The sequence below is a fragment of the Nyctereutes procyonoides genome, unplaced genomic scaffold, assembly GCF_905146905.1.
Source record: "Nyctereutes procyonoides isolate TBG_1078 unplaced genomic scaffold, NYPRO_anot_genome, whole genome shotgun sequence".
Lineage (NCBI taxonomy): Eukaryota > Metazoa > Chordata > Mammalia > Carnivora > Canidae > Nyctereutes > Nyctereutes procyonoides.
The window spans coordinates 9,311,307-9,334,008 of NW_026575117.1; the positions used below are offsets into that span (position 1 = coordinate 9,311,307).

Sequence of the window (22,702 nt, forward strand, 5' to 3'; positions counted from 1 at the left end):
ACACACACACCCTCACACACACCCTCCCTCCTCCGCACACACACACCCTCACACACACCCTCCCTCCTCCGCACACACACACACCCTCACACACACCCTCCCTCCTCCGCACACACACACACCCTCACACACACCCTCCCTCCTCCGCACACACACACACCCTCACACACACCCTCCCTCCTCCACACACACACACACCCTCACACACACCCTCCCTCCTCCGCACACACACACCCTCACACACACCCTCCCTCCACACACACACACACCCTCACACACACCCTCCCTCCTCCACACACACACACCCTCACACACACCCTCCCTCCTCCACACACACACACACCCTCACACACACCCTCCCTCCTCCACACACACACCCTCACACACACCCTCCCTCCTCCGCACACACACACCCTCACACACACCCTCCCTCCTCCGCACACACACACCCTCACACACACCCTCCCTCCTCCGCACACACACACCCTCACACACACCCTCCCTCCTCCGCACACACACACCCTCACACACACCCTCCCTCCTCCACACACACACACACCCTCACACACACCCTCCCTCCTCCACACACACACCCTCACACACACCCTCCCTCCTCCGCACACACACCCTCACACACACCCTCCCTCCTCCACACACACACACACCCTCACACACACCCTCCCTCCTCCGCACACACACACACCCTCACACACACCCTCCCTCCACACACACGCACACTCTCCTCCCCACAGAGGGTGTGGAGGAGAAACCCGAGGACCCCGCGGAAGGCACGCTTGCAGAGTGCAGGCGAACAACCTCAACACAAAACCGGGCACCGGCTTTCAGAAATGCCTTTTACAAATAAGCCCTCCTTAAGCATTATTTTCACCTACGAAAGTAACTCGTGGAAATACGTTCTTCTCTTGAAAAACCACGAGGAAACACGAGAAAGGCCGCCCCAGCCGCGGCGCAGCCTCGGCCGTCAGTCTGGGGCGCACGCCTCCGCGACCCCCCCCGGTGTTTACAAACACGCGGCGCCACCCCGGGCAACCGCTCGGCCGGCGCGCCGCCCGGCCTCACGCCCACGCCTCCGCCCACGCCCGCACACGCTCCAACCGGCCTCACGACCTGCCCCTCGCTTTACGAAGTGTCGTAAATCCCGTTCGCTTCAGCGTCCCCGAGGCGCCACGTACGCCCTCCGGTCCCCAGGCGCTGAGGGGGCGGGGGCGGGGGCCTCGGGCGGCGCGGCGGGGCGGAGGCGGCGCACGGCGATGACGCACGCGGTGCGCCCCAAGACGGCGGCAGCCACGACGCAGGGGAGGGGCGAAGGCTGCGGCAGCGTCCGGCGCGCGCACACGTTGCAGCTCCTCGCTTTCGGCGGGTGCCGAGGGGTTCTGGCGGCCGTCGGGCGCGCTGACGGGCAGCCGCGGACCCGGGGCGATGGCGACGCTCTGTCTGACCGTGAATGCAGGAGACCCTCCGCTGGGTAAGGGGCCGAGGCCGCGGACCCGCGTGGGTTGCATCAGCCCGGGAGGGTGCGGGGCGGGGAAGGTCGCCGTGCCCGGCGTGGCGCAGTGGCGGCCGCGGTCTGGGGGAGTAGGCCCGCCCTCGCCCCGAAGCGGCTCCCGGAGGAGCTGTGCGCCCCGCGCCCCCCGCCCCGCCCCGCCCCGCCCCGCGGCGCGCCCTCGGCTCCTGAAGGCGGCTGCCTCGGGCGCGGAGGGAGGCGTGGTGTGAGCCGGGCCCCGCGGGCCCCCCCACGGCCCCCCGCCGGCCCCCCGCCTCGGACCTCTCCCCTCAGCCTGCCCTCCTCCCCCGGGCGTTGGAGGTGGCTTGGCCCGCACCCCTGGAGCGGCTCGCGGAAACACCGTTCGGGACCTAAAACCCCGTCGTCTTCTCGCCTCCTCTTTGAGCACTACGCCCTCCCCCCCTTCCTTAAGCGGCCTCTTCTCAGAAAAGATCTTCCACCCGCTTGACTGACTCTAGGATTCGCGGCGCTCCAGGGGAACAGGGCCGAAGACGGTAGGAGCTGAGGTCGCGGTTATTTTTTGATGAGGGGTGGCAGCGTTCGCTGGGACGCTCGGGCACCCTGCGGCCCCGGGGGCTTGCCCTGCTGCGCACCCTTAGGACGCGCGCCGCGCCTGAGCACGCGTCGGGTCAGTCACCTTCCTCATTACACGTTACATTCTACTTAGATCTGGTTTTTTTTTTTTTTTTTTTTTTCCCGTGTGGCTGAGGTTGCTGGACATAGCTTAGAATTCCTGCCCCCCCCCCTTTTTTTTTTTTTTACTTTGGGAACTTACAGAAAAGAATTTAAGTAGTTTGTTAGTCTCCTGTCTGTTAATGTGTATGCATAGTATAGACTCACGAGTACTTAAAAAAAAAAAATTTGTTTTTCTGGGATTTTATTTTTAAGTAAGCTCTGCACCAGACATGGGGCTGCAAGTCAATGGCCAACATCAGGAGTCACCTGCTCTACCGACTAAGCCAGCCAGGCGCCCCCACAAGTACTTTTCTTTTTTTTTTTTTTTTAATGTGGGAGAAGGGCAGATCTTATTTATTATTATTTTTATTATTTATTATTTTTGATTTTTTTTTAATTTTTATTTACTCATGAGAGACACAGAGAGAGGCAGAGACACAGAGGGAGAAGCAGGCTCCATGTAGGGAGCCCGATATTATTATTATTTTTAAAGATTTTATTTATTTATTCACGAGAGACAGGGAGAGAGAGAGGCAGAGACACAGGCAGAGGGAGAAGCAGGCTCCATGCACCGGGAGCCCGACGTGGGATTCGTTTCCAGGTCTCCAGGATCGCACCCTGGGCGGAAGGCAGGAGCTAAATCGCTGCGCCACCCAGGCTGTCCAGGGCAGATCTTTAGATGCAATTGGTCGTATAGGCTTGACAAAATTACTCCTTACATTGTCAACTTTGGTGGTGTTCTGAGTCTTTTGGAATAAAACCCACAACTTAATAGCCATTTTAAATACTTTAGAGATGGTAAGGTTTTAGCATACTGGCTCCAGTAATTAAGGGCTAGCCTCACACACATCAATAAACTCTAAAAGAAATGGGCTTGCTCTTTGGGCTGGAAAGCACTAGGCAATGTGGTCTCATGGTTAAAAGCGAAAACATTTGGTTCCTGGAGATCTGGGTCCAGTCCTGGTTGCCGAGCCATGGCAGGTTCCGTATTTGGCTTCTTCCACCATTCCCTTGACGAAGAAAGGAGGAATAGGTTTTTTTCTACCTAGGGTTGGTTGCCAGAAGTAAATGAGACTGTAGGCAAAATTCCTGACACATTTTAGATATCCCATAGCTGTAGTTTTTACTAATGTTACTTAGAAAATCCCCCATTTCCTTAGTGCATTAATAGAACTCGGGGTCCCATTCTGACTGTTCTGGAGGAGGATTATAAAGAAATTTATTGTCATTTTGAGCTGTAGACCAGTTATAGAATATATGTATGTTTGTTTCTCCTCTCCTTTTTTAATTCGTCCCACTGTTTGATTAAAATATACACGTTTAAATCAATACAATTGGAGGAAACCTTTAGAGAAAGAGATTGCACTACTGGAATTTCCCTGTTTTACATGCATTTAGCATGTGAAGTTTTTTTTTTTTTTTCAATCTTAAAATAATTTCAAATTTAAAAGGTGCAAGGATAGAACAAAGTACATGTTTCCTTCTGTACCACTGGAGAGCATACTGCAGATAATGATGCTTCAACATCAGGAATCCGCCAATGTTAACAGCTCTCAAGCAAGGAAACTCTTTATGTGACTTGACAGGACCATCAAAATCAGGAAGTACACATTGATACCATTCTTCCATTTAATGCACAGACCCTATTCATATCCCAACACTAATTGTTCCAGCAACACTCTCCTTAGTACAGGGATCAAAATCCAGAATCATGGCTTTGCACCTAGTTGTCATGTCTCTCCCGTTTCTTTCATTCTGTAATGTTTCTTCAGTCTTTCCTTGGCTTTCATAGCTTTGACCTCTCTGAAGACTAAAGACCACTTACTTGAATGTTCTGATCAGATCGTTTGATGTTTTCTTATCGTTATGTTCAGCTACGCATCTTTGGCAAGAGTAATAAAGTGGTTCAATTTTTCTTCATTGCAATCCATTAACTGATGGATGAATTTGATTTTTCCTGTTACTGATGATCTAACCTCGATTACTTAATATGGTGTCAGCCAGCTTTACACACTGCAAAGTTTTGCCTTTGCATTTACCAGGCATTTTGTGGAGAGATGCTTTGGGACCATATCCACATTCCACTCAAACCTTCCTTTACTGGTTTCAGCATCCATTGATGCTTCCTGCGTAACTTGATTATTATTAAGAAGATGCCAAAAGATGACCTTCCGATTCTGCTGTTCCTTCTACATGTATTAGTTGGCATTTTTCTGTCAGAACATATTTTTCTTTACCATTAAAAAAATTCATAACAAAATGTACTCCGGTTATGGTGTGTATTATTTACTTTTATCCTTTTAATGTTAAAATTTTATTTTATTTTATTTTATTTTATTTTATTTTATTTTTTATTTATTTTTTATTTACGATAGGCACACAGTGAGAGAGAGAGAGAGGCAGAGACACAGGTAGAGGGAGAAGCAGGCTCCATGCACCGGGAGCCTGACGAGGGATTCGATCCCGGGTCTCCAGGATTGCGCCCTGGGCCAAAGGCGCTAAACTGCTGCGCCACCCAGGGATCCCCTAAAATTTTATTTTAAAAAATTAGTCTTGTTGAGTTATAACATGCATTTACTAAACTTCGCTAATTTAAAATTGGCAAATATGTACAATAACCACTGCAATAATGACAGAGAATATTTCTCATTTTGGAAAGTTCCCTTATGCCCCTTTGCAGTCAGTTCCCTTTCCCTGTCTCTGGTCCCTGATAGCCATTGATCTGCTTTCTGTCACTATTGTTTTGTTTTTTTCTAGAATTTCACATACATTGAATAATATCATGTATATTCTTTTGTATCTAGGTTAATGTTTTGGGATTCATCTATCTTGTTGCCTGTAACACCACTTCATACTTTTTATTTGCCAGTAGAATTTCATTGTAAGGATACACTACAACTAGTATCATTTACATTAGCAGTTACATTGCTACTGTTAGCCAGTGGGAGCCCCTCCAGGTTGGCCTCTGAGTCATTCTGGCATATCTGTTTGAGTATTTGCTTTCTGGCACAAAATTTTCTTTTCTTTTATTTTTTTTATTTTTTTTAAATTTATTTTATTTATGATAGCCACAGAGAGAGAGAGAGGCAGAGAGAGAAGCAGGCTTCATGCACTGGGAGCCCGATATGGGATTCGATCCCAGGTCTCCAGGATCGCGCCCTGGGCCAAAGGCAGGCGCCAAACCGCTGCGCCACCCAGGGATCCCCAAAATTTTCTAGGTCTGTCTTGTACTTTCCCTGCCACAGCCCTGTTTCCAGTGGAGCGTGATATTTAGAAATCAGTATCTGGGTGCTGGTGGTCTGTGTTAACCAAATTTAAAGGGTAAAGGATTAATGAATCGATTTAGGGTATTTAGTAAGTGTTGAGAAGCAGATTATAAAGTGTTTTAGAGTTTGACTCCTGGACTGCCTTAGGCTTGCATTCAATTCCTCAATGCCACATATTTAGTCAAGGATTTTTAGGTTCATTATTTAATCTTTACAAGCTTCAATTTCCTCTTCTGTAAAACAGAGATAAAGATGTCTGCCTCTTAAGATCACTACAAAGATTAAGAATTATAATAAGGTTGTAAAACAATTTAGCATGATGCCTGGTAATCACTCAGATGCTATAAACAATAGTTTTTAAACAAGGCATTATTCTCATTTCTTATTTCCTGTGGGAGGAAAAGATTTATTTCAAGACCCTTAAGTGGAAGCTGAACATACTCAAAATTAGCTGGACTATGCTAGTGAATAGTTTCTGATATATTATTTCTCCAAGACTAGAAGGTTATCCTTTCTGTTTATAGACTACTGGGGAAAAAGTGTACTTCTTGCAGGACTTAATAATGGTTTGTTGAGTCATTCTTACTGCTTTATGATTCAAGTTTTTCTTTCTTTTTTTTTATGATTCAAGTTTTAAGTACTACATTGTTAATAAAAATCTTTTCATCTCATTACTTTTAGGAGCTTTGCTGGCTGTAGAACATGTGAAAGACAACATCAGCATTTCTGTTGAAGAAGGGAAAGAGAATATTCTTCATGTGTCTGAGTAAGTACTTTTATATCTGTTTTCAGTACTGAACACCATTTTTTAAATACTCAGAATCAGTGTTCTCTGTTTGATATGCTAGTTGGTAGATTGTAGAGAGAAGTATGCTTTTTTCCCTCATTTTTAAAAGAAGCATATCCAGACACTTGTATTTGTCAGCAAGCTATCTGATCCCACTTATGATCTAAAAGGAACTAGAGATGTACAGAAAGTTTTTTTTTTCTTTTTACTTCTCTATTTTCGCAGCATTCTACAATGAGCATATATCGTATGTTTTTGATGTATGGAAGATTAAACATCTTTTTTCTGGAACCCACTGAGAAGAATAAAAAGAACTGGAATGGGAGATATTATTAATTTTAGTTTAATGAAACAGAAATAGGCACAACCTGGTTTCAGATTCTTTTAAGAATACTTTACCAGGTGGTAAAATCTGAACCAAATTAAAAGAAGTTTTCAAGGGTATTCTCGAGCAGGATACAGATTTGAAATGTGTTTAAAAGATGAATAATAAACTGACAAAAAGACTTACATTGAGAAAGGGGCAAGATCCACAAAAACACATACTCAGACACACTCTTCTACTCCCCATCTTCTCCTTCCTCCCACTGTAGTTGTATCATAATTTTGGTTCGATTGCCGTTCAGTGTTTACACTGTCATGACCCCTCAAGTTTTATTCACTGCTGAGCCACATACCATGATTAGTTTGTGTATACAACTTTTACTTTTCCATGGAATAATTGTTTGTTTGCTTTGTTCTCTTCTAAAACCTCTCTGATTCCTGATCTTTTTTTATGTTACTTCAGTAGTTTGTAGGAATATTTTCTTATGATTCAGTATTCTGAAATTTCACAGTGATATGCTCTGGTATGGGTCTATTTTGTTGTTGTTAAGATTTTATTTTTAAGTAATCTCTACATCTGGTGTGGAGTTCGAACTCACAACCCCAAGATCAAGAGTCACCTGTTCTGTTGACTGAGCCAGCCACATGCCCTATGTGGGTCTATTTTTAATCTGTTCCACTGGGTACTTGGTCCCCTTTGAATGTGAAAATTTGGAGAACCTTCTTTTTTGGAAAATTTAAAAAATTTTTTCTTTGATGGTTTTTTCTTCCTTTTTCTGATCTTTAAATGGATGTTGGAATTAAGTATCACCTTCATTATCCGTATATTTTTTCTTTACTTTCTGGAGAGTTCTTCACTTTATCATCCTGTTTTTTTACTGAGTTTTCTATCTCTGCTATTATATTTTTAGTATTTAAGAGTTTTTTTTTTAATTTTTTGAGTATGTTTTTACAGTATCCTGTTCTTGTTTTATGACTGCAATATATTTTTCATTGTTTAAAGGAAATTTATTTATTAATTTTTTAAATTTTCTTTCCCTTAATTTGTCCAAGTTGTATTTTCCATGTGTTTATTTTGGTTACTAACTTTCAAGGTAAAAGCTTCCTTCAAATGTTTGATAACTCCTGATGACCTCCTGAGATTTTGACTGGAATTTAAAGCTGTTTACAAGTTCTGACCTTACATCTGACAAAGATGTGTTAGCTTTGGACATACTTTGGGATGGACTGAACATCAGAGGGAACTTCTGATGTTATATCCTTAGTTATTTCTTCTTAGACCAATCAGTTTATTCAGTGAAGACTTTCAGTCTCCTGTTTGGAAGGTAAAGAATTGATGCCAGAACACTTTGAGAGCTGAGGGTGGGAAGAAGGCTAGGGATCTCAGCATCTGGTATGTATACACACACATTCATTCTCCCAGTTACCTGCATAACCCAGCTCACAGCTATGCCAGATTTCCCCCAGTTGAGAGACCCTTTGTTTTACTCTTTGGAAAATAAAGCTTCAGTTTTTGCCAAGATTGAGTAAGGGGAGCAGTTGAGCAAAGCAGAATAGGGTCTGATGGATTCTGTTTCCCACTCCTTAGACTTTCCACCACCCCTCCTTGTTTTAGCCCCAGTTCACTCTCACGTCCATTGATTCATAAGTCTTCCATGGATTCTGAAATTCAGGTTGGTTGGTTTTCAGCTTTGTCCACTGCCCACTTAAAATCCAGTTTCTTCAGACCTATTGAATCCATCTGCTGTCTAGCTTCTTAAACTCTATTGTTACTGTTTCTTCTCCTTAGTCTCTTTTTCCTTATGGGTGTGTGTCTTTTAAAAAAATAATTTTGGGGGTAGCCTGGGTGGCTCAGTGGTTTAGTGCTGCCTTCACCCAGGGCGTGATCCTGGAGGCCCAGGATCGAGTCCTGCATCGAGCTTCCTGCACGGAGCCTGCTTCTCCCTCTGCCTGTGTCTCTGCCCCCCCCCCCCCCCGTCTCTGTCTCATGATTATAAATAAAATCTTTAAAAACAAATATTTTTTTACAGAACAATTTTGATGGGATTTGATCTGTCCTCTTTACCTGGAAGTTGATGCAACCAGCCTCTTTATGAGTGTATATGCTTGACTTCTCTCCTTTGATTTATTTTAAATCACTGTTCTTGCTACCCCAGTTATATTTTCATATTTTCACCATTGAATAAATAGAAGGACAAAGCTTTATAGATAGTTCACTCTGAACTGAATTGTTGAATTTAGCTGAACATTCAGAACAGATTGGAATTTGATAGAAACAGTAAAGAATAAATTAGATTTTTTTAACTGTAGTAGTAAATACATGGTAAACATAAGATTTATATTTTTATGGTTCTTTGTAAGTCTCATAACTCCTACTGATTTGCTAGAGCTATGGTAATATTTTATCTCATGCTTGTGTTCTAGGAATGTGGTATTCACAGACATAAATTCCATACTTCGCTACTTGGCTCGAGTTGCAACTACCACTGGGCTCTATGGCTCGAACCTTCTGGAACATACTGAGGTAAGGAATGAATTTTTCCTTAGGTTTGTTTTGCTTTGATTTATGTTTCTGTTCTGGGAATTTTATTTTATTGTTGGCTTATGTGCTATTATTCTGTGTAAGGATATTAATGGAGTTTAGTGATAGACCTAGCTAAGAAAGTCTCCTCTTTTTTTAATTTTCAGAGGAAAAAAATCAAACCTCATAGCTCCGAAGTTTGAACTTTTTTTCCCCCTCTAAGTTTGAACTTTTAATCCCATACAAGCTGTCTGGTTGTGTCAGTGAGTGCTGTCTTCTTCCTAGATTCCTGGAGTTTCAAAGCTGGATGTGACTGTATAGATCATCTTCTGCAACTCCCTTAACTTTACAGATGAGGCAGCAGGCCTAGACAAGTTAAGAGGTTTTCCCAGGGTCACACTCATAGTTGGATCTCCTTTTCCTTTCTAGGTATATACTCTAATTACAGCAGAGGTAGATTAACTTCTAATAGTCTGTTTCCAGTTATTTGTTTGTATTCAGCTCCAATTCTCCTGAATTTTATAAAATTAAATATATAAGGAATAGTTTCCTAGGTATTTACTTTTAAATTTTGCAGGTGGATGAATCTGTTTGGTTAGGAATCACCTATTTGTTTTGATTAAGTGGGTTATTTCTTCCTGATGCTAGTTCTCAAATCTTTTTTCTTTATCTTACCTGAAGTGCTCCTCTGTATCTCTGCAGAAAACAAAAAACCCACAGAACTAGAGCAATGAAATTTGTTTTTTAAAATGCCAATTTAGATCTCAGGTAAATTAAATGCACATAATGGCAAATTCTGTAATTTGAGGTAAGGTAGGCATGGTTCTGAGGTCATTTGCTTAAATCTAAACCTTGAGGTGTGCATTTCTTTTCTGTTATGTCCACAGATTGATCACTGGTTGGAGTTTAGTGCTACAAAATTGTCTTCATGTAATTTGTTTACTTCTGCAATCAATGAGCTCAATCATTGCCTATCTCTGAGAACATACTTAGTTGGAAATTCCTTGAGCCTAGCAGATTTATGTGTTTGGGCCACCCTAAAAGGTATCAGTTATTCTTTCTGAAGAATGCTCTCTTTTTATTACTTGATATTTTGCTGAGTATGTATGCATATTTCTACATATATACATATGTATATATCTGTGTATGTGTGTGTGTGTGTGTGTGAGAGAGAGAGAGAGGGTGGGTTGTGTATGTAGAAAGAGGGTCATTTAGGACTTCCTTGGAAACGGATGACTGCCTTGGCTGTTTTATTCCTGTCCAGGTACAGGAATTCCCAATCCTTTGCTGTCACAAGAGGTCATCTCTCATTAACCCAGCTCCCTTCTGCTTGTAAAGCTGACCTTGGTCCTGCTTAAAGAAGCCCTCATCCCATTTATATCAGCACCTCTCCTATCTCAGCCATTCCTTTATTCCAGGCATTGTTGTCTCTGATTACTTGATAGGGGTGTCTGTATGTTTGAGGAGTGGTGTGGAGCATTTCCTCTTGGAGGTCACGAATTCTTTTTTTTTTTTTTTTTTAATTTATTTATTCATGATAGACATAGAGAGGCAGAGGGAGAAGCAGGCTCCGTGCAGGGAGCCTGGTGCGGCACCTGATCCCGGGACTCCAGGATCGCGCCCTGGGCCAAAGGCAGGCGCTGAACCACTGAGCCACCCAGGAATCCCACAAATTCTTTTTTCTATGACTTGTTGGCAACAGGATGAGATTATAGGATTGATGAGAGATATAAACAGGACTTGAATTTTGTTAATTTTCTTTAAAAAAAAAAAGCAAAAATGCCAGATTTTATCATTCTTTAAATCTGCATTTTATGGTTTTTTTTTTTTAATGTTGTGTATACTATTTTTGTGGCTAAAACTTCTCCAAACTCAATTACATTGTTAATAATAACCAACATAAAATGAAGGTCTTTTCTGATTAGATGTTTTCATGTATAGGTTTGACATTTTTGTCTTTTTTAAAATTTTTTGACTTAAATATTCATGAAAGGAAGATAATATCTTAAGGATGTAACTTTGTGATATTAAAGAATTAAATTTTCCTTCAGTGCCTGCTTTTGATATTACTTCTGAAGAAATGGGCTGCATCTTGATCTTGATTTCTATTTTTTTTTTCTAGTTGACCTACTTAAAGCCTTTCCTTCATTGTGAGATATGGCATTGGCCTTATAGTGCGGGTGTGGTGGTGGTGAGGGCAGGATATAATCACTTCAGTGAGTTGAACTGCAGAAATATTTTTAACTTACTTTTTGTCCTGTAAAGCATATGAAAGTATTAGAAAACATTTAAATGTATACCTAGATTGTAATTTTTTCATTATAGAAGCACATCTCTTTTTTTTTTTTTTTCTTTTAAAGTCGGCTCCATGCCCAACATGGGGCTTGGACTGAAGACCCTGGGATTAAGAGTCATGTGCTCTATGGGTTGAGCCAGCCAGGCACACCTATAGAAGCACAACTTTAGGCCATCTCATTTACTTACCACGGCTAGAACTTTGCTAATAAAGTTGTGGATTTATTGAATGGTTTTAAAATTATATTTGCTATTAGGAAATGTTGCATGGCAGGAACAGTTGAAACAGAACAAAGCTCCAGTGCACATAAAACGCTGGTTTGGCTTTCTCGAAGCCCAGCAGGCCTTCCAGTCTGTAGGTACCAAGTGGAACATTTCAGCGACCAAAGCTAAAGTGGTAAGCTTTTTTAATGCTGATATCTTAGTCTGTTTGAGACCATAGAGCAGAATAGAAAATTATTCCTATTTGTAGTTAATTTTTTTTCATACGTGAAAAGGAATCTTTTTGGAAAGAACTTCAGAATCTGTTAAGTCTTGGCTTCCTTTAACTGTTTAACTTCATAAAGCTTTAATCTTTGTAATTATATGTCTAAAATGTTATGATCATCCAGTGTATGTCTCTTAGGAAATCCAAACTCAAAGTAACTAAAATCTCATTATTTATAGCTTATATGATGAATTTTTCTTCCCACTCTACTGTTTGTTCATTTTTGACCTTTGAGTCTTGGGCTTCTGCAGAGCCTTTTTGTTGATTCTCTACGAGAATGTGATACAGAGTCCAGTACAAAAGGTTCTCTTCCCCAGCCAGAGTTTATCTATTATGATCTGTTTCACACATATAGTAAAGTTTTTGAAAGGTTTTCCAGTGCAGTAAAATTTGAAAACTACTGCCTGCTTGGACAAAGACACCACAGTCCAGTCAGTGGTTTTGGCTAAAAATTGTCACTCACCCTTCACCATTTTTCCAAGTAATGTAATCAGTCACCAAGTTTTCTTCTTTTCATACCTATTGATAATGTTTTCTGTCTCAGTTACTACTGGTTTTTATTGAAGCCTCATTACCCCCTGCTTGATTTAATACCATAATCTCATCCAAAGTCTTTCTCTTTTCTAGTTCAGCCTCTGCATTGTCCTGGGTGTCGTTTTAGAAAATGCAAATAAATGGTCTCGTTACTCCTGGGATTTCCTCACTGCCTAAAACCTAAAAGCACGTTTTTAAGGGGCTTCATATTTTGGGCCTTGGCAGCAGTTTCAGCTTCCTTGCCCACCCATTCCACGTGCATTTCTAACTTTTCATGAGCAATCATATTGTCTTTGTGTTTTACTTGTGCTGTTGTTCCTTTTCTTAGAATGAAGACTCTTACAGATTCTGCATTGGATATATTTCCACATATTTTTTTTAAGGTCCAACTTGATTCTGACCTCCTTTTAAGCTTTCCCTGATGACTTTAGAGGCTGTTGGTTAACTTCAACTGACTGCTTTAACAGCATTCTATAAATATATATGTATATTTATATTAGCAGTATTTGGTTTTATTTACATCCTTCCCAAGGTTTTGGGTCCTCAAGTGCAAGGACAGCGTTCTAGTCATCATTTGTCTCATAACCGTCCCTCACACATAGTGGCTACTGAGTATTTGTTGAATGAATGTATTCTTAAACATTTAATGATAGAACTATATTTGTTGTTTCTGTTCTGCTTTTCAGACACCTGAGAAAAAACAAGATGTTGGGAAATTTGTTGAGCTTCCAGGTGCTGAGATGGGAAAGGTTACTGTCAGATTTCCTCCAGAGGCTAGTGGGTAAGAAAATGTAACTTGTAATTACAGTGGAATAATATTTAGTGGAAAAGCGTAGAGATAGTTCAATACTTTTAATATTTCTAGATTGCTAATATAGAAGAAAAGAAAATTTTCATGATGGGAATCAAAATTCTAAACATCTTAATAGTCTATTATTGACAATTAATGTATTAAATTTGTAGTTTTAGCTTATTAATTAGATAATGTTATTTTATCCCAGAGAGAACTTTAAATAGAAAAATATCCATAAATAGCCTTAAGTATTGTTTACATTTTGAGATTTTTAGGCTCTCATTTAATAAGGATTTGTATTTGTACCTGGAGCAGTCCTTTAAGCAAAAGTTATGATAGAATTATTTTTTACTTATTTATTTTTAGTTTTCTGGAATAAAGATAGGGGCCTCTTGAAAAGCCTATTCCTTTTCAGTTCTTTCTATTGTCAGCAGGTTTCCTAGCCCCTTTTCACTTTGGGCACCAATAGAAAATAATAACATTTGAATAGTTCTTTAGAGAAATAGATTGTTCTGGCTGGCAGCTACCAGCCTGGGGCTGCCTGGGGCTTTGCCCAGCATTGCCCAAGGCTGAGGGGAGTCCACATTTACACATGCGTCAGCTTCTCTGCGCATGCTGGACAAGCTTTGTAATAACACCCTTCTGGTGATAGTAATACAATAAAATGGCGGTTATTAAGGTGATTAGCCTCAGGAACTTAACCATTAGGAAAGTATTATGCCATATTTGGTAAGTGAGGTGATTTTGTTTCCGCAAGGTTTTGTTTGTTTGTTTGTTTGTTTGTTTTTTTTAATATTTTATTTACTTATTCATTCATGAGAGACAGAGAGAGAGAGAGGCAGAGACACAGGCAGAGGGAGAAGTAGGCTCCATGCACGGAGCCCAGTGCAGGACCCGATCCCGGGTCTCCAGGATCACGCCCTGGGCTGAAGGCAGTGCTAAACCGCCGAGCCACCCAGGGATCCCCTCTGCAAGTTTTTTAATTTTAGATTTTGTTTTCTTTAGCTAAATTCTTAGCCATTTGTGATGAGTGGAATGTGTAGGCAATAGGAAGTAGCAGATAAGTAAAAAAACATTTTAACTGTGTTTAATAATTCTCCACAAACTTCATAAGTGCCATTGACAGGAACATCAGTTTTAGGATTCCACATTTTCTCTCTACTTTTTTAAGTTTGTTGTTCTAGGCAGTGAGGTAAAGGATAGATGGAACTGACTAGTTTCTAATGTACTAGAGTACATTTGTCTGCCGTAATTATGTCAATTTCAGAGACCATGCTTTTGGCCAAATACAGTTTTTTAAAGTTTTTTTTTTTTTTTAAAGATTTTATTTTTAGGTAATCTGTACACCCTTTGTAGAGCATGTGGCTTTAAGTTTACACCCTTTAGATGAAGAGTTGCATGCTCTACCAACTGAGCCAGCCAGGCTCCCTCTTTTAATTTTTCTTTTTAGTCATTTTATTTTTCTGTGTCTTTCATGAAAGGGCAGAAGGCTTGACTTTTGTCCTTTTCCTTATTCTTAGCTGACATATATAGTATCTCTTATGTACAGGTATTACCAAGCATTGTACAGTGTTTTAATTCTAACAGCCCTGTGAGGAAAGCACTTTAATATCTGCATTTTACAAATGATTTCAGAAACTGATTAATATTTTGGTAATTTGCCAAACTCAAACTTGTGTTACCTGGCTCTAGAGACCATTTGACTTAAAATTCTGCCTATGTCTGTTATGTGTGGCAGAAACCTAATTTGGTATTTGTACTGACAGTAGCAAACATCTTTTTGGCTAATCTGATACAAGTTTTCTCTTGAGCTGATTATTTTAGTTACCTGGTGAATATTTTATAGTCCTGCTAGCTTTCTTGGCCTCATAGAATTGTTAGAACCACATACATTTCAGATTCAGAAATAAAATCTTTAGCATAATGGTTTGATTTCCTCACCCTCCTAAATTAATTCCTTTATATAAAGCCAAGCACACTAACTGTCATATAATATGGGTAGTGATTATTAGTGATTAGTGTCAGTGATTATTAGTTTGTTGGGTTTTTCCCCTCTAATAATGATGGGTATAGCATGATACAGGTATAACTTTCAAAAAAGACTGCAGAAAGTATTTCTGTTTCTTTCTTGGAACTCACAGTCATTTATTTTATTTTTGGCAAACATTTTGTTTTTAGAATAGTTTTAATTTACAGAAATAATGTAGTCCAAAATGTTCCCACACACATTGCAACCAGTTATCTGTAACCCAGTTATCTGTTAACATCTTACACTAGCGTGGTACCTTTGTCACAACTGGTGAGCCATTACTGATATATTATTACTATTACTAAACTCCATACTTTTTTTGGAGTTCATTTGTTTTTCCCTAATGTCCTTTTTCTGTTTTAGAATCTCATCTGGGAAACCAGTAACAGCCTTTTATTTTATGCAGAAAGTTTTGAATAACCCTAAATGCATTACTTTGTACTTGTCTGTGTTAACCTGTGCATAGAAATATTTGTTAACATTGAGTCATCAATATAGAATGCTGCAGGAATTTTAAAACATGGATTGATTTAAAAAATTGATGTGAAGATTTACAAGGAGTTGTATTTTCCCTCCCCTGTTGACAACAGTTGAGATCAAGTTGGCATGAAACTAGGAGACTAGCACAGTGGCACCGTGGCTGTCATTATTAGGGGAAACTGGTAAAAATTCGTGAGACCTGATTATTAAAACTTCCTTGTTTCATGCCGTGTTTGCTGCCTAGGAGAGGGTACTTTCAACAATGGTGGCATAGGATACTGTTTTTTACACACTTCACTGATAGAGGAGAATGTTGATACAGAATATTATCAACAGTGCCTGTGACATATTTTATTCCTTGTAATTACCAACAGCTTGTAGGAACAGAATAGTGTTTTCATAGATTGTGATTCATGGAGCATTGGTACTGGAATGTCCTTTAGTTAAAATCCTTTTATGTTGGCTTCTGAGAAAACTGACATTTTGAGAAGTACGTGGCTCTTGTGCAGCCTCCTGATCCTCATGTGCCCTTTCATGGAGTCCTTATATGGCAGTGGTGACCTCAGAGATGCCTCTCGCTGGCCTGTGTGAGGTGGGTGCTCAGTTTTCAGTAGCACCAAGTCTTAGTGAAGAAGATGCACTCCTGAGTAACACTGGAAGCCGTTTTGGAAGCAATATTCCTCTAACTAAATGACTAGTCATTTCCTCTATAAGAAAAGAGATTTTCCTTAAGATTGTTTTGTTTTTGTTTAGTTTTTTTCCTCAAGGTTGTAATGTTAACAAATAACTTGTCCCTTTGTGAGATTTTACGTATAAAATTGTTTCTTGTGATTATTTTATAAATGTTGTAGTCTTTTTCTTCCTGTGAGGGTCAGATTTTCTATCGCAGTACTTTTTTATTAGAAAATAAAATATGACTGGAGTACCAACTAGAAGGATTTTTGTTTAGTTCTCATCTCCTCAAAAAGGTTAAGTTTAAGTATTTAGTTAAAACATGTTAATGAGTTTCTTTGTGAAATGTTTTTGTTTTAGTTACTTACACATTGGGCATGCAAAAGCTGCTCTTCTGAACCAGCACTACCAGGTTAACTTTAAAGGGAAACTGATCATGAGATTTGATGACACAAATCCTGAAAAAGAAAAGGAAGATTTTGAGAAGGTAATTAAAGGTGTAGTGATGACCCTTTGTCAGAAAAGTTAATTAAAATTAGTTGGTGACCTGATACCTTCATGGTATGAGAGTAAATTTTGTTCTGTAGCTGCTTATTTCCTTCATCTGTATATTCTGTGTCTGAGACCTAAATCAAGCAATATTGAGCTCCCATACCAAAAAACTTCAATTTGTTTTTTTCTTCCTCAATTGTATAATTTACCAAAATGTGCTATATTTTTCTGTAAGTTCCAATTCCTTAAATGAATTGGTCATTAGAGGCAGGTTTCCTTTTTGTCATATAATTGTAAGTATATGAATGAAACAAGCACTAAGTAGGCATTGGAAAATTGGGGAAGTTTCCTAGCCTCATTTATCCTCTTTATTCAGAAGTACTGCAATATATTCAAAGAGAGGGCAAATGAATGTCAGTATGACCAGTAATAACCAGTTTTCCAGAGTAAATGAAAAGCTCCATCATGAGATCAGCTTTCTTAGCTGAAAATTTGGAGACTAGTATAATGAATATCTTTTTTTTCCTTGTCTGATCTAATATACAACTTGCACAACCATTTTCAGGCTTTTTTTTTTTTTCTTTTTTTTTTTTGGTGTGTGTGTGTGTGTGTGACTGATGGTGTATTATTACATTTACCCAAATGCAGTATCAAGGATTGCAAATACACAAGAAAATGCAAAAGATAAGTTGATGGTTATTTTGGATTCTTTTTGCAGGTTATCTTGGAAGATGTTGCAATGTTGCATATCAAACCAGATCAATTTACTTACACCTCGGATCATTTTGAAACTATAATGAAATATGCAGAGAAGCTAATTCAGGAAGGGAAGGCTTATGTGGATGATACTCCTGCTGAGCAGATGAAAGCAGAACGTGAACAGAGGATAGAATCCAAGCATAGAAAAAACTGTAAGGCACATTTAGTGTTTTGTATTTTAATTGATGGGCTTCTATTCTGCCTCTTTAGTAGAACAAGATTTATATGAAAGATGCTGGTTTGAGATCTTTGGGAATATAATTCATGTATTAATTCATCACAGATTTCTTTTTCTTATCATCTTCACATAGTTATTGTTGGCATCACAACCACATGCAAAATGTGTGTGCCATCTTTTGCATTGTATTCATTCCATTTGAATGGTTACTTCTGCAACTTTTTGTAGTTCTCCAAAAGAGAACTTAGTCTTTCTATAAAATGTTTGGTGATCATGTTATTAGACCCAAATATTTTTAGCATGTGGGTAAATGTGAATATAATATTTAAACTTGGTATTATTCTATATCTCAGAAGTATTACTTAATGAAAAAGCACATCTTTCTTGAACTACTAAATAGGGCTTGTCCCTTGAACTGCTAAATAGGGCTATTTTCATTCCACAGTTACAGTGCCATAATTTCCACCATACTGTATTTAAATCTTGGTTGTTGTTTTTTTTTTTTTGTTTTTGTTTTTTTAATGATTTTATTTATTCATGAGAGACACACAGAGAGGGAGAAGCAGGCTCCATGCAGGGAACCTGACATGGGACTTGATCCAGGGTTTCCAGGATCAGGCCGTGGGCTGAAGGTGGTGCTAAACCGCTGACCCACCCAGGCTGCCCAATATTTAAATCTTGGGAAGTGTATAGTAAATTCAGATAGTTACAGAAGTCTTTATTTCTCTTTTTAAAGTTTCTCTACATTTTCAAAGATAGTTAACGTTAACAAAGTGTACTTTTTAGACCTCATTTGATTTTTTGAGGGCAGGTAAAGTTTCCATTATATCTTAAGGAGCTTCCACGGAGAATCATTATGTTATTTCTTTCCTACCACATGGGGCAGGTTTTCAGTATTCTCACACAAATAGAACTTTAGCCACTTGGAACATAGAATTCTTTTTTTCTGGGATTAAACTTGTGCCATTGTTTTCTGTGATCTCTCATGTTTTTGATCCAAGAGTCTTCTGCTTTCCACTAGAATGACTGACAGGGCTTTCAGGGAGCCCAAGGGTCAGGTTCATAGCCCAAGCTGGGTTCTTTACCTGGTCGTGCACTGTAGCGCTGATGTCCTGTGGATTCGGCCAGTCCGGCCTGTCCCCTGGGCATTAGGTGGCAAAGGGACAGAATGCTTCTGCCTCAAATGCAGTGTTAAATTTGAGGGGGTCAAGGGCTGGCCAGTTGTGTCTTGGGAAAATGAGAAATGCAGGATGAGAAAAACCTTCAGGCCTCATGGTTTTCTCTCTTGCCCTTAATCAGTACTTCATCAGTGGAATGTATTGATTTGACTTCTGAAAACATATTTATAGAATATACTTCGAATGTTTTGTGAGGCTTCCTCATAAAAAAAATGCATTTATTCTTCATACCAGATGTTAGAACTATTATAGTACTTTTAAACAAGTGGGGTGTACTTATAATATACAAGTAGAATATGAACATTGGTATCAAATTATGGGACTATTAAAATAATTTGAATTCAACTAGATTAGTAATACATTAGATAAACTATAATATAATTATCATTTTATAGCTGTTGAGAAGAATCTGCAAATGTGGGAAGAAATGAAAAAAGGAAGCCAGTTTGGTCAGTCCTGTTGTCTTAGAGCAAAAATTGACATGAGTAGTAATAATGGATGTATGAGAGATCCAACACTTTATCGCTGTAAAATTCAGCCACATCCAAGAACTGGAAATAAATACAAGTGAGTATGTCTCTTTAATTATGCTCGGTAGCCTACTATGATTTTGCTTTGATGAGATGATCTCTATAAAACACAGAGTAGATGCAGAAGTCAGGAGACTGGATCTTTGTTCATCCACAGATTAATAACTTGGTACAGCATGTAACCTAATCTCTTGGCCTGTTTACTCACCTGTTGATTAAGATAATGCTAGTTTAATTCTAAGATCCCTTTCATCTTATAAAAGTCCTTCAGTCTGCCTAAAGTTGCTTTTTATGTATTGATTAGGTTTACTGTAGTGTGTATCTTTAGGAGAAGACCTTTCTCTTCCTCTGATGAACTTGGATTCTGCTGGGCATAAACTGATTCACAAAAGTAAATTGAAAATCTACAGAAATTTAAACAACATAGGGAAGTATCATATGTCTTTTGTCTAGTTTTATTAGTAGTTTTTTGTGTGGGTTTTCAGTTAATGATTTTTTTCTTTAAACGAGTTCCCCTCCCATGTTAATTTACTTTCATAAAGTAAAGTAGAATATATTTTTTTTACTTTGAAGAAGCCTACTACATATAAATGCTGAATCAACACTTTTGAAGAGATTAGGGAATGTAAATAGTAACCTGTTTAGCTAATGTAACTTCTTCTGTGATGTAGTTGTGTGTGTCCATATATAGACATTCACCTTATATATATGGCTACAGGTGTCTATGTTAGAGTCTTTCCTTTTTAACAGAGCTTTTTCCTTATTTTATTAAGTAAATACTTTGAATACATTTGGAAAAATGAATTTGGATACCCATTTTTACACATTTTCAGTATCAAATAATTGCCGAACATAATAGAGTAGTATTTTAATGAAGTATCCTAAAAATTAGAAGACATGATGCAGTATTTTGTTAAAATTGAAAGTGTTTGTGTGTTCTGTGCATTATTTTAATCACGAATTGTTTTAAGACTATTCCATCATAAATGGAATTTTAATTAATGTTTTTTTCTCTCCTATTTATCAGAGAAGGAAATGTTTTGTTCTTAAATTCATTTAATTACAGGAGATTTAAGCTTTGGCATTTTACTCAAGTGTGACATTAATTAAGATATTGAAAAGCTAAAAATTCTCTTGAATTATGATGTACAGTTGACTCTTAAACAAAGCAAGGAGTCAGGACGCTGACTGACTCCCCCTATGCAGTGAAAAATCTATATAACTTTTGATCCCCAAAAATTTAATAGCCTCCTGTTGACCAGGAGCCTTACAGAAAACATAAACACCAAGTTAGCACATATTTTGTATGTTACATATATTATATATTTTACTCAAAATAACCCAGAGAAAATGTTATTTAAAAAATCATAAGAACACATTTATAGTACTGTACTGTATTTATAAAAATCCATGTGTCAGTGGACCCATGCAGTTCTAATTTGTGGTGTTCAAAGGTCAACTATATATTGCTTATTGCCTCCTACCATACTATGTATTGGACGTTACAGAAATATGATTGTAGAATTTGCTGTGCCAATACCCAGTTGTCCGTTAAATTGCAAATTTGCTGTTTTGTTTGAATATTGTGTGAGTTAACTATTATCTTCAAAGACTGATAATATCTTGATATGCTTTGAATATTAATATTATACATCATAAAACCTGTTGATTTTTTTTTTTTTTAAGATTTTACTTATTCATGAGAGACACTGAGAGAGAGGCAGAGACAAAGACAGAGGGAGAAGCAGGCTCCATGCTGAGAGCTTGATGTGGGACTTGACCCTGGGTCTCCAGGATCACACCCTAGGCTAAAAGTGGTGCTAAACTGCTGAGCCACCCGGGCTGCCCAAACCTGTTGATTTTTAAGAAATTCCTAACATCTAGGGAATCATTTCTATCTTTCTTTCTTTCTTTCTTTCTTTCTTTCTTTCTTTCTTTCTTTCTTTCTTTCTTTCTTTCTTTCATAGTATTTTTTTAAATTTTTATTTATTTATGATAGTCACACACACAGAGAGAGAGAGGCAGAGACACATGTGGCAGAGGGAGAAGCAGGCTCCATGCACTGGGAGCCCGACGTAGGATTCGATCCCGGGTCTCCAGGATCGCGCCCTGGGCCAAAGGCAGGCGCTAAACCACTGCGCCACCCAGGGATCCCCTTTCTTCCTTTCTTCCTTTCTTCTTCCTTTCCTTCCTTTCTTTTCTTTCTTTTTTATTTATTCATGAGATACAGAGAGAGAGAGAGAGAGAGAGGCAGAGACAGAAGCAAGCAGGCTCCATGCAGGGAGCCCAACGTGGGACTCGATCCTGGGTCTCCAGGATCATGCGATCATGCTCTGGGCTGAAGGCGGCGCTAAACCACTGAGCCACCGAGGCTGCCCTAAGGAATTTATTTCAAATTACTATGGCTGCTTACAATGCTTAATCTAAGATGAAAAGGGTAAAATGCTTCATTTTGGTTTTTAATATATCCTTTTTTTTTTTTCCAGTGTTTATCCGACATATGATTTTGCCTGCCCCATAGTTGACAGTATTGAAGGTGTTACACATGCTCTGAGAACAACAGAATACCATGACAGGGATGAACAGTTTTATTGGATAATTGAAGCCTTAGGCATAAGAAAACCATATATTTGGGAATATAGTCGACTAAATCTCAACAACACAGTGCTCTCCAAAAGAAAACTGACATGGTTTGTCAACGAAGGATTGGTAGATGGATGGTATGTTTACTGTTAACTAGAAATGAGAGGACGTAACAACATGGTATATCAGTGATTTTAAAACTGTTTTGAGGGATGGGGAGGGTGAACGGGAGGAGGTGGAATGAGTGGGCCTCGAGGGTTTCTGGTCCTTACCTTTTTTGCATCCAGCCCATCAGGTCCCTGAGTCCCCCTACCACTCCCCTTTATTTTAATGCTACAAACACGGAGTGCTCATTTGGATCCTGGTGCAAGGGAATGAAAAACACACAAGGGCATATTCTCTGCAGATCTTAGCATTTTGTAAAAAAGTGTTGTGACTTTGGTCTTTTATATATCTGGTGGTTACCATTCTTCATATTATTCTGAGGCTCTGAGGCTTTTCTTTTCAGCTGGGTCCCAAGAAGGCCAAAAATCACCTGAGTTGAGGTGACATAAATGGTCTCTGCCTTGGTGGTGAAGACCCACCTTTTGGAAC

The 22,702-nt window shown here is 39.3% G+C and overlaps 1 protein-coding gene across 1 annotated transcript in view; it reads left to right on the forward strand.

The window, feature by feature from the left end:
* Positions 1-1,323: 1,323 nt before the first annotated feature.
* EPRS1 (glutamyl-prolyl-tRNA synthetase 1) overlaps positions 1,324-22,702 on the forward strand; it is a 61,775-nt gene continuing 40,396 nt past the window's right edge. Inside the window, exons 1-10 of the mRNA XM_055333986.1 lie at positions 1,324-1,486; positions 6,148-6,232; positions 9,002-9,101; positions 9,986-10,142; positions 11,651-11,790; positions 13,101-13,195; positions 16,749-16,875; positions 17,599-17,791; positions 19,391-19,562; positions 22,012-22,245. Coding sequence (XP_055189961.1) covers positions 1,441-1,486; positions 6,148-6,232; positions 9,002-9,101; positions 9,986-10,142; positions 11,651-11,790; positions 13,101-13,195; positions 16,749-16,875; positions 17,599-17,791; positions 19,391-19,562; positions 22,012-22,245 — 1,349 coding nt within the window. The 5' untranslated portion in view covers positions 1,324-1,440. The remainder of the gene's footprint in view (positions 1,487-6,147; positions 6,233-9,001; positions 9,102-9,985; positions 10,143-11,650; positions 11,791-13,100; positions 13,196-16,748; positions 16,876-17,598; positions 17,792-19,390; positions 19,563-22,011; positions 22,246-22,702) is intronic.